This window comes from Strigops habroptila, chromosome 21 (genome assembly GCF_004027225.2).
Source record: "Strigops habroptila isolate Jane chromosome 21, bStrHab1.2.pri, whole genome shotgun sequence".
In the NCBI taxonomy this organism is placed as follows: domain Eukaryota; kingdom Metazoa; phylum Chordata; class Aves; order Psittaciformes; family Psittacidae; genus Strigops; species Strigops habroptila.
The window spans coordinates 4807572-4818545 of NC_044297.2; the positions used below are offsets into that span (position 1 = coordinate 4807572).

At 51.5% G+C, this 10974-nt stretch overlaps 1 protein-coding gene across 3 annotated transcripts in view; it reads left to right on the forward strand.

Moving 5' to 3' along the window:
• The window catches only part of LOXL2 (lysyl oxidase like 2), a 43780-nt gene that overhangs the window by 31225 nt on the left and 1581 nt on the right, over window positions 1-10974 (forward strand). For all 3 annotated transcript variants that reach the window (XM_030510055.1, XM_030510056.1, XM_030510057.1), the window contains 7 exons: window positions 1634-1785; window positions 2194-2361; window positions 4637-4802; window positions 4893-5136; window positions 8252-8367; window positions 8863-8999; window positions 9854-9965. In XM_030510055.1, coding sequence (XP_030365915.1) covers window positions 1634-1785; window positions 2194-2361; window positions 4637-4802; window positions 4893-5136; window positions 8252-8367; window positions 8863-8999; window positions 9854-9965 — 1095 coding nt within the window. The remainder of the gene's footprint in view (window positions 1-1633; window positions 1786-2193; window positions 2362-4636; window positions 4803-4892; window positions 5137-8251; window positions 8368-8862; window positions 9000-9853; window positions 9966-10974) is intronic.

A 10974-nucleotide genomic window follows, 5' to 3' on the forward strand; every position in this document is an offset into this window, starting at 1 on the left:
TCTCTCGTAGCCTGGAAACTCTCAGCAGCGGCTGCTGATTCCCAGTCACTTTCCTTCCTTTTACCATGGAACTCTGGCCATCAATCAGTGCACCCAGCCAGAACCAGCCTTTGGGATGGCAAGCCCTCAGGAACTCCCTTTAGCAGCCAGATCATCCCATTGTGGCAGGAAAAGGAGCTCTTTTGGCCCAAACTCACCTCCCTGCTCCCACGTCTCAGTGTCTGTGTATGGGTTCACACTGTGCTTTGGTACAGCTGCATCTTGGTGCATATTTGTGGTCAAAGACTAATGGAAAGGACCAGTCTCACCATTGCTGAGTTGGAGATTTAATGTCACAGGGTAAAGCACAACAAGGTGGGCTCCATGTTACATCAGTGGGCAGTGTCTGGAGGTCCCAGTTAAGACAAAGTGACCTGTGGGAGACGAGTGCCCCCCACAAAGTGTTCAGGCGGCATCAAACAAGATCTAGACAATGAAGGAGCAGACTCCAAGGCTGAGGCTCCTGGGGAATGTCTATCCAGCCTCTTTTTGCTTCTCTCTCATTAAAATCATGTTTGTGGTCTACATCTGGAAATGGTGACACTGGCCCAGTCATTTTGCAAGCCACCAGTTGGAGTAGGAGGAATGCCTTGGTGCTGACCAGAACTGGAGGGTGATGCCCCAGGAATGCAGCATGGATCCAGCCTGACATTCTCCACTGGAATAGCCCAGCAAAGTCATCCCAGTGGAATGCCAAAGCAAGAGGGCAGGGCCATGGTGCTGAGCCACTAAGCCGGGCACATCTGGTCTTTGTGAGGAAGTTCTTTTAGGCACATGGAGGCAGTAAGTGCTGCTTGTGGTAAAAGCTGTATTTCCTCCCATGTCATTCCCTTTAGCAGAAGAGCAGGATCAGGAGTGGATTATGTGTATTCCAAGAAAGACTCTGGTTGTTCTTTGTGATGAAGATCATCTGCTGAAACCTCTGAATCATCCCCAAAAAAACTCCTTTCTAACCAGCTTTGGGCTCAGCTTGGAAACGGGACCCAAGAGCTTTGCAGGCAGGATTCTTCTCACGTGTCCCTCTCCTTTTGCTACGTCTATTCAGTAGAAGCAACAGTTTTCTGCTGCCACTTGTCCAAGGAAGAACCAGATTATTCGCTTTGGCTCCCAAAACCTCGAGGCCATTCTCTGTAGTATGAAATGACGCTCAGTCTTGTTTCCATCAGCGGTGTTGGAGTCTGTAGCACAAACCTGCCCCAGAGCTGTTCCACTGACTGCTCACACATCCCTGCACTGTTATATTTTGTTGTCCCATTTAAATGTCAGGCCTTGATTGGGAGCAGATTCCCACACAGAGGCCCAGCCAGAAGGATTCCTACAGCTGAAGTTTGTGAGTTCTGGAACAATGGAAAGGTTTGGCTTTTCCTGCAGCTCTTTGGTGCTCGAGCCCCAGAGATGCTGGAAAGAATTTAATGGTAAAATTATTAATGTTATCCTGCAGCTTTTTGTTGGATTTTTACAAGAAATGCCTGGAATGTTTTCAGGATTACTGTGCTTTGATGCCTGCAGTGTATGATAAACTGGTACTGGATATTCCTTCACCACACAGTAGCATGGGCAGAAGGTAAAACCTCTCTTTTCCTTCCCTCCCAAGGCATGGGTCCAATCCACCTAAACGAAATCGATTGCACTGGCTTTGAGAAGTCAGTCACAGACTGCAAGTTCAACATGGAGTCCCAGGGCTGTAACCATGAAGAAGATGCTGCTGTGAGATGCAACGTCCCAGCGATGGGCTTCCAGAATCAGGTGAGAAACCAAGTGATCCAGACGGGAGTGAGCTCAGTGGGGTGTGCTCAACCCAGAGCATCATCTGCCCTCCCTTGCTATGCAGGGGAGCTGTGCAGGAATCATTTCACCTAAGCTGTGATTTTAACATTGCAGTGTATTAGCCAGGAGGGCAAATGAGGGTGATGTTCCCTTTTTGTGCTGAGCTTTGAGCTCCTCCAAGCTCAACAGAGGGTGATAAATGGGTGCAGCGCCACTTCAGCTGCAATCTGTGCAGGCCAGTAACGCTGGCGCACACCCCTGTCGTGATGGGACCTTGAACTGAGGTTCTGGGCTCTGTGACCTGACGCCTCGAGAAGGCCCAAAGGCTGCGTCTCCCCATGCGCTGTGCTGCGGTGGTTCTCACGCGCGCTGTGTTGTGCCCTGCAGCTGCGGCTGAGCGGCGGCCGCAACCCCTACGAGGGCCGGGTGGAGGTGCTGGCCGAGCGCAACGGAACCCTGCGGTGGGGCACGGTGTGCAGCGAGAACTGGAGCACGGTGGAGGCCATGGTGGTGTGCCGGCAGCTGGGGCTGGGCTTTGCCAGCCATGCCTTCCAGGTGAGCCCCCTGCCCTCCCTGCCTGTGCTGCAGCGGTGCTGGTGTCTGTGTGCTTGGTAGGGGATGCTGCAGGAGGAGGAATGAGCCAAAATCCAACAAATCACAGCCTTCCCCTTCAGGGCATTATCTAGAGAGGTCCTGAAGGTTAAACCTTATTGCACAACAGCCCCTGGGGGAAATACGGAGCAGAAGCTGTTGCAAAGCTGCTGTTTTCACAGCTCAGCTTTCCTGGGAAGCCTGACTCCCTTATCCCTGGTTGGGCTGTGGTTCCACGTAGTTTCTTGGCCCTGCCTGAGTCATCAGGGAGTTGTACTCTTCAGACTGCCTGAAGTGTGGAAGGCAAGTTTAACCTGGTGTCAAATCACTTGAAAACGGTTTGATTTTGCTCCTGTAGTTACTTCTCAGTGCAGTGTGTACTCTGCTGGGTACTAGCTCCCCACGTCATTTGTATTTCTTGCTTCTCTAACGGCAAATGCCCTAAACCCTCCCTGCTTGCACGTGACTGAGAATGGCACTTAATGAAAGGATAAAAGCTTCCAACTAACAAGCTTGGGATAACCACAAAGGAATAAAGTGTTCTTTCCCAGTGGAGCTTTTTGGCGCAGTGAGTGTCAGCCTGCTTTGCTGGCTGCAGGAAAGGGAGCAGCATCCCTAAAGCTGGAAGGAGGGAGAGCAGCAGCTTCCCACCCAGTTCCCAGATGGATAAATGGCATCAAGCATACGTAGCTGGTGTTGGCCATAGCCCTGGTATCAGTACAGAGCAGTATCTTGCACATCTTCCACTAGAGCAGGTTGCTCCAAGCCCCTGTGTCCAACCTGGCCTTGAACACTGCCAGGGATGGGGCAGCCACAGCTTCTCTTTGTGCTGGGAGGAACACTGAGGCCCTGACACGACAATAGCTGCAGCATCCTTGGGGCTGCGCATTGAGGAAGCAGAGAAATGGACAATTAAACCCTGCCTGGAGCGCACGGTCCTGCAATGAGCAGTGACCACGCTGGGTCCAGGAGGACACACGGGGCTCATGGGCAGGCAGATTCCAACCAGTTTAAGTGTTATCTATTGCCAGAGGGGATGTGCAGGTCCAGCCAAGGGGTTGGTTTAGGGGGTAGGAGGCTGGAGCTGCTGTTGTAGTCCTCTCCATGTACAACCTGGTTCCTCCAGCTGATCTCCCTGTGTAGCTGCCAAGCAGAGCACAAGAGCTGAGGACAGCCACGTCCCTCAGCACCAGCCTTTCCAACTGCCCGGCTCTATTGACACAGCCCTGAGAGGCCAGCGAGGAACAAGACATTTTTTCCTCTAGCTGAGACTGCTGGTATTTAGGACAGAAAAAGCCCTTCTGTGTATCCCGGCTGCAGCAGCCCCATGAGCATAAAGCTACACTGTGTAGAACAGGGCAGCCCTGTGTGCGGGTGTGCAAAGAGTGTTGCTACCAGGGTTAACGAGCAGCCTGGTGCAGTGGGAGCAGTTGTACAGATGGGTTTTCTCTTCCTGGAAACGTGCTTTGACACCAACAGATCTGATGAATGTTTTCTTCTTCCTTCCCTCTCCTTCTCCCAAGCGTTGCGATTGCAGCTTCCTCAGGGGTTATTTTGGGGAGTGCTGGATGTTGGGAGTTAATGTTCTGTTATTCCTGTAAGTTTTGGAGATCTGGGTGATGGAGATGAAGGTTTGAGCGCCAGTGAATCTCCCTCTGAAACCAGGAGGTGCAGACCGCTGGGTTATCACACCCTGTTAGCCCTGGTTCTCCTCAAATGCCTTGTTTCCAGTGGCATTCCAGCATGGCTGTGGATCCTGCCTCCTCTCCTTGTGCAGGCAGGCACTGGCATTACTTGTGGCCCTCCCAAGTGCGCAGATGTGCTTTGATTGCTGGGCATCTCTCCCAAAGCACGGCCTAGATGGCTTAGAACAGCCCAAGGATGAATTCAACGGGGTGCAAAAGTGAGTTTACAGCGGGATTAAAACCAAACAGAGACTTACACCAGCTCAGAAACAAGGAGGAAGATTTGCTTAACACTGGTCAGATGTTCAGGGCAGGGCACATGGGACTGGGATTAAACCCCAGGGTGACGAGCCTTCTGCTTAAACAGACTTGGGCTCATTTCCCAAGTTACTCTTCTCTGCCTCAGCATCCTTTGGCATCATCTGTCTCCTTGTGTGCTCTGGCACTCATCTTCCCTGGAGGGAGACTGCAAGTTACAGGGGGAGGCACGTTCCTCCAGCAGTCCCTAAACACCAAAGAGTGTGTGAAATGCCTTGTTCTGCCTTTCTTCCCAGGAAACCTGGTACTGGCATGGGGACATCAGCGCTGACAACGTCGTCATGAGCGGCGTCAAGTGTTCGGGGACAGAGATGTCCCTGGCCCACTGTCGTCACGATGGAGCCCACGTCTCCTGCCCCAGAGGAGGTGGTCGCTTCGGTGCTGGTGTGTCCTGCTCAGAGAGTGAGTAACACAGGTTTGGCTTCATGTTAGTGTAAGTGTGTGCCCTGAGAGGTCTGTAACCCGCCGGATAACTCCAGCCCTTCCTTCCAGCCGCCCCTGACCTGGTGCTCAACGCCGAGCTGGTGGAGCAGACGGCGTACCTGGAGGACCGGCCCATGTTCATGCTGCAGTGTGCCCTGGAGGAGAACTGCCTGGCCAGCTCTGCCACCAACACCTCCATCACCTCGGGCTACCGGCGCCTCCTGCGCTTCTCCTCCCAGATCCACAACAACGGCCAGTCCGACTTCCGACCCAAGAACGGCCGCCACGCCTGGGTCTGGCACGACTGCCACCGGTGGGTGCACGGGGAGCCCCCTCCTGTCCCCTGCTGTGCCCAAAGGGGGCTTCTGCTGTGGGAGTTGGGGTTGGAATGCTGGAGCCGCACTGCGGAGCTGTGACGGGTGTCAGGGCAAATGTCACCCTCCCACAGCTTGTTACGGTAGGAGTTATGGTTATGAACTGGTCTATGAGCAAGGGAGATCATAAAATCCTGGAGTCGGAAGGGACCTTAAAGCTCCTCCAGCTCCAACCCCTGCCACGGGCAGGGACACCTTCCACTAGAGCAGGTTGCTCCAAGCCCCTGTGTCCAACCTGGCCTTGAACACTGCCAGGGATGGGGCAGCCACAGCTTCTCTGGGCACCCTGTGCCAGCGCCTCAGCACCCTCACAGGGAAGAGCTTCTGCCTGATATCCAGCCTAAATCTCCCCTGCTTAAGTTTGAACCCAAAATGTTTGAGTTAAAGAAAAGATGTATATGCAAGGGCAGTATATGTGTATGTGCAGAGGAAGTGTGTGTTTATGTGTGTAGAAAGATGCAGCCATCTGAGCTATTCCCCTCATCTGGGAAAGGACTCAAGGACATGCTGGAATCCTGCATCTTTTAAACACATTTTGACTGCACTTACACTGTGTACAGCTGGGAGGTTGTTCGGGGCTTGTTTGTGACAAACAGTGAATTCACAGCCGTAAATGCATCATTTTTCAGGGAGAAATGGACAGTTTGAGCCAAAGTAAACCATAGGGAGGAAAGGGAGCTGGAACGCAGCCATCCAGATGCTTTGCTTCTGAACTGATGGCTTGTTACACGGTTGATTCTCTCTAATGTGGGGTAAAAGGGAGCTTAGTAACCCCTGCCACTGCTGTCAGACTTGTGTGAAATCATGAGAGCAGTCAATGCTCAATGCTCAGGTGTTTATAGTCCTGTAAGCACTGTGAGTGAGGTGAGATGTGGAGGTACCCAGCAGAGCTACTGCTTGGAGGCTTCAGATCATGGTGTGGGGCAAACATTGGCCACTTCCCCTGCAGACAGGTTGGTTTAATGTGTGCACCAAGAGGAGCTAAAACCTCACAGCACAGGACTGAAGGTAAATAGGCAATGGTGTGTTTAGGGGAGGAGGAAAGCCAGAGCAGGGCAGGAGCTGCTTCCCTGGCCCTGTTGGGATGGGCTGAGGGAATATTTGGGTACCACAAGGCTTCAATGAGCACGTTGCAGGCTGGGCACGTGGAGCTCTTTGGGAGAGATGGGGAAAGGATCAGGAAGAGGCCGAGAGCCATCTGCGTGCTTTAAACTGGATTCTGTTTGTACGGAGGAGGATGAACTCAATTCCTCTTCAATCTTTCCAGTCTGTAAACACCAGAATGTAAACAGCCCTTTGAGTGATTCAGACATAGCTCAGAACTGAGTCAGACCTGAGAACCTCAAACTCGGGTCGGAGGCAACCAAATCAGGCAGCTCCAAGTCCACAGCTCAGCTGTGGAACGCTGCCTCTTCCCAAACTGCCTCACCCCATCACTGGGAGCTTCTGTTTGGTTGGCTTTTGATGTGGAAGTAGAACAAAAATGGGAAAGACCTGTAGCAGGGAGTGAAAAGTGATTAACAGCTGGCAGGTGGCAATTATACACATATATAGACATGTAATATATATATATATTTGGTTAGGGGAAAGGCAGGAGGAAGTGAGAAGAAACCCACTCTCTAGAGGAGAAGCTTCCTTCCTTTGCCTCCTTTATCCTCCTTTCTCTGTAGATCTGTGCACTGAGTGCTGCTGCAATAATGGGAGTTGGAATGTTTAAGCCATGATTATTTCTACAGCTGGACAGGACAGGATTCCTGCACTTTAGTGTTTCTTATTTAAACTCCTGAGCAATGGGTTTGACTTGGGGCCTCCCTGTGCAGTTGCCTCGCTGCTATTGCAGATGGGCTCTGGTGTGTCTCAGTACAGTGTCCCATTGCTGGGGCAGCCACACAGTGGTTTAAGGACCCGCACTGCTCTCAGCACCCCTGGCTGCTCCCCTGGTCTCCATAGGGTGCTCCTGCTGTGGGTTTGCTCCCAGTTCCAAGCCTGGGATCAAACCCAATGTGTTGCATCAGCGTGACCACACTTGTGCGCCCAGTCCCGACCACGTGGAGCACGCAATGGAGCACGTGTGCTTCCACTGGGTACTTCATCTGCTTCTCACCCTGAGCCCCATGCACTGAACTGCATCAAAGCACAGGCTTGGTTTTTGGGCTCAACCACCAGTGTGGCAGAAAAGCTCAATCTTCCCACATTCAGCATCACCCAAACCCTGCCGTGGTCCAGGTTTGATAGTTCGGGGTCTGCAGCACAGGTTGTGTGCTCTCTCGTGCCCGCTGCACCCAGTGGTGCTGGTGTAACAGCCCAGCGCGGGCTGAGCTGACACCAACACTTCCCTGTTTAAAATGATGCCGCCCATCACGTGTGAACCCAGCTGTCAGGTTGTTCAGATCTGAGCGAAGCGACTGCTCGGAGAAGCTGCTTCCATCTGCTGTTAGTTTTCTGCCAATAGATTTCCATTCTGTTGCTGAAAACCAGATCAATCCCCACAGCCGCGGTGCTGGTTTAGTGCCTCCAGCTCCCTTTGCAGCCTCTTGCTAAGGAGCAGTGAAATATTCCTTGTTGTGGGCTGCTGGAAGTGATGACCTGATTGCTGGTGGCTTTGATTCTGTGTTTTCTCCCTTCCTTGCCATTATAAAACATGGTGTCATTCTCCAAAGGCTGGGGCAAGGCTCTCCCCTGGAGCAGCTTTAGCACTTGATGTGTAAATAAGTACCTGGGCTGGGAGCCAGCGTGCAGGCAGGATGGGTGATGGTGCCATAGGGAAGATCTCCTGGCTGTGGTTGCTCTCACTCCACCTCCTCCAGCACTGCTTGGTCCATAGCACTTCATGGTGGTTGTGTATTCAGCTGCATGGGAATGGGGCTGGGAGGTGGAATGCCTGGCCTGAGGGATGCAACAGCACAAAGTGAAGTCCAGGCTGCTCACATCCTGGTCCTCGTGCTGGAGCCACCGGCCCAGCTCTTCCAGGACAGGCTGTGCTGCCTTTAGAGCTGGTGATTACAGCGGTGCCTGTTTTCTCTAAGGAGAACTCTCCCTGTCTGTGCCTTGCAGGCATTACCACAGCATGGAGGTGTTCACCCACTATGATCTGCTGAACCTCAACGGAACCAAGGTGGCTGAAGGGCACAAAGCCAGCTTCTGCCTGGAAGACACCGAATGTGAAGCAGGTAAACGCCAGAGCCATTTGTGCTGGGAGTTTATTGCTGTCCCCATCCAGGTGAATGGCTTCAAAGATGCTGCCACAGTCCTGAGCAGGGTTAGAATGTGGCCTGACAGGAGCCAGAAACCGGTCCTGAGGTTATATATGATGTACGGAGTGGTCTCTACAGGTATAAGAATCCCTGAGGGCCCCATATGCTGCGGTTTTCAGGCCTCAGCTCCTTACATCCCTATTCTGAGCTGCTCTGAAAAGCCAAGTATGTGTGTTCAGCTTCCAAAACGTGCCTCTGGGCGATGAGGGATGAAGGTGGCAGCTCCTCCCCTGCAGATGAACAGCCCAGCTATGTCAGTAGGAGACACCAGTGGCTTATCACTGAATGTGGGAGTTGGAGAACAACTGGATCTTCCTCTGATGTGTCTGAGGGTGGGAAATTCCCAGCCTGAGCTGCTGGGATGTGACTTTGTGCCTCTGACCCTTTGTGCTTTCGACTCTGCTCATACAGATGTGCAAAAGCAGTATGAATGTGCCAACTTTGGGGAACAAGGGATCACAGTGGGGTGCTGGGATGTGTATCGGCACGACATCGACTGCCAATGGATTGACATTACTGACGTCCCACCAGGCGATTACCTCTTCCAGGTATGAGCTGCTGCCATTGCTTTTATCTCGCCCATTAGAGAGGATGTAACTAATGTATTTGTACGTCTACAGTGCTATAAACTTGCCCCATCCCTGGCAGTGTTCAAGGCCAGGTTGGACACAGGGGCTTGGAGCAACCTGCTCTGGTGGAAGGTGTCCCTGCCCGTGGCAGGGCTTGGAACTGGATGAGCTTTAAGGTCCCTTCCAATACAAACTGTTCCATGATTCTATGAAACGTCGGATTACAAAGAGATGATATTCCCAGCATACCTAAAAGAGAAAGAATTACCCACCAGGACAACACAGATCACATCCCCAAGTGAGAAACCACTTCTAACAACCACATTAAGAAATCCACATCCAGCTAATGCTTGATAGTCCTACACAATCCATGTGCAGCTACCGTTGTTAGCACACTGCATTACATGTCACATTACGTACACCCACTGCAGGCTTGTACTAAGCTGTTGAGCTGTTTGTAAGCAAAGCTCACTTCATTTGGGGATTAAATGGTGCTATTGTGGTGTGTGCAGGAGTTAGGGCTGTGCCTCCAGTCTGCTCTGTGCAAGTGGGTGGAGTGGGGGGAATTCTTTCCTTCTAAAAAGAGCCACTTGGAGAGGAGCAAAGGGGAGTTATTTCTGTCTGCACTGCTATGGTGTGAAATGAGGAGGTGTTTGATGAGGGTGTATCTTGGTGCACGGGGGAAGGTGTGAGCTTGATCTGCCTTGAATCGAGTAGTTTGTGTCTCCTTGCAAAATGAGTTAGGTTTTTCTGTTAAAAAGTATTATGGTCTAATGAAACGTGGCATAATGAGTCCACTTGAAATAACTTTATGTTCCTCCCTCCCTGCTTAGGTTGTCATCAACCCAAACTATGAAGTTGCTGAATCTGATTACTCAAACAACGTGATGAAATGCAGGAGCCGGTACGACGGGCAGCGCATCTGGATGTACAACTGCCACATAGGTGAGAGTCACCCCTGCAGGGAATACAGGGATCCCACTGCACCACTGGCTCCTCACTAGGACTTCTCTGTGCATCCATTGCGAGGTGTTTATGTGCTGGTTTATCACTTTGTAGGTGCTTGGAAAGATGAAATACTGAGCCCAAATGCCACTGGTGCTGTTTGCTGGAGGCTGTGCAAAGCAGACACCAAAGTGCCTCTGTTACACGTTGCAAGGAGTAAGGTGGCAGGAGGGGTTTAGAAGGGCTGCATCATACAGTTACTGGAGCAACAAGCACAACACTGGTCAAGCTCTGAAGGAAATCCCTCAGACTTGATAGGATGGGGAGAGCAGATGTTCCAGCTGTGTCCCTTCCATAGGGAAATGAGCCCATCAGATGTAAGGAAAGCTCTTGTGCAACCACAGAACTTGTTGAGAGTGATCCACCTTCTTCCCAGACTCAGGCTATTCCCAACCTGCGACTGATTTAGATCCCAAAGCTTCTCCTTTCTTGCAAAGCAAACGAGCAGTTGGAGAAGAGCTTCTGCTCGAGCCAGAAAATGCCCTCCTGGCCCTTGAATGGGAAGGAAAACCGTGGAGTATTTCCTTGGAAATCCTGTAAAACACTGTCATTTGGAATTTTGTTTTGGTCCTGGAAATATCAAAGCCAAAGCAGTTGGAATTTGCATTAATGTCAAGGCCAGTTTAAAGTGGAATTAAGTTGGGGGCCTTGCAAGATAAACTGTTTTTAATACTGAGATTAACAGCAAGTGCCTGCCACCCTCCAAACAAAGCCAGTGGGGAAGGCAAGTTCCAGAGCTGGCTCCAGTCCTTCAAGGAATGTTTTTCCTGAAGAAATTCCATGTCACCACTGATTTTTCCTATTAATTTGTTGGGTTTTTTTACAAGAGGACTTCTCATGTGTCGTGCTTCAGCTGTGACCTAGTTCGGAAAAGCCAAACCCCCTTCACGTGGATGAACAGGCACTTCAGGGTTGGGTGGGCTCCAGCTGAGCTTGGAGGGATTTCTAT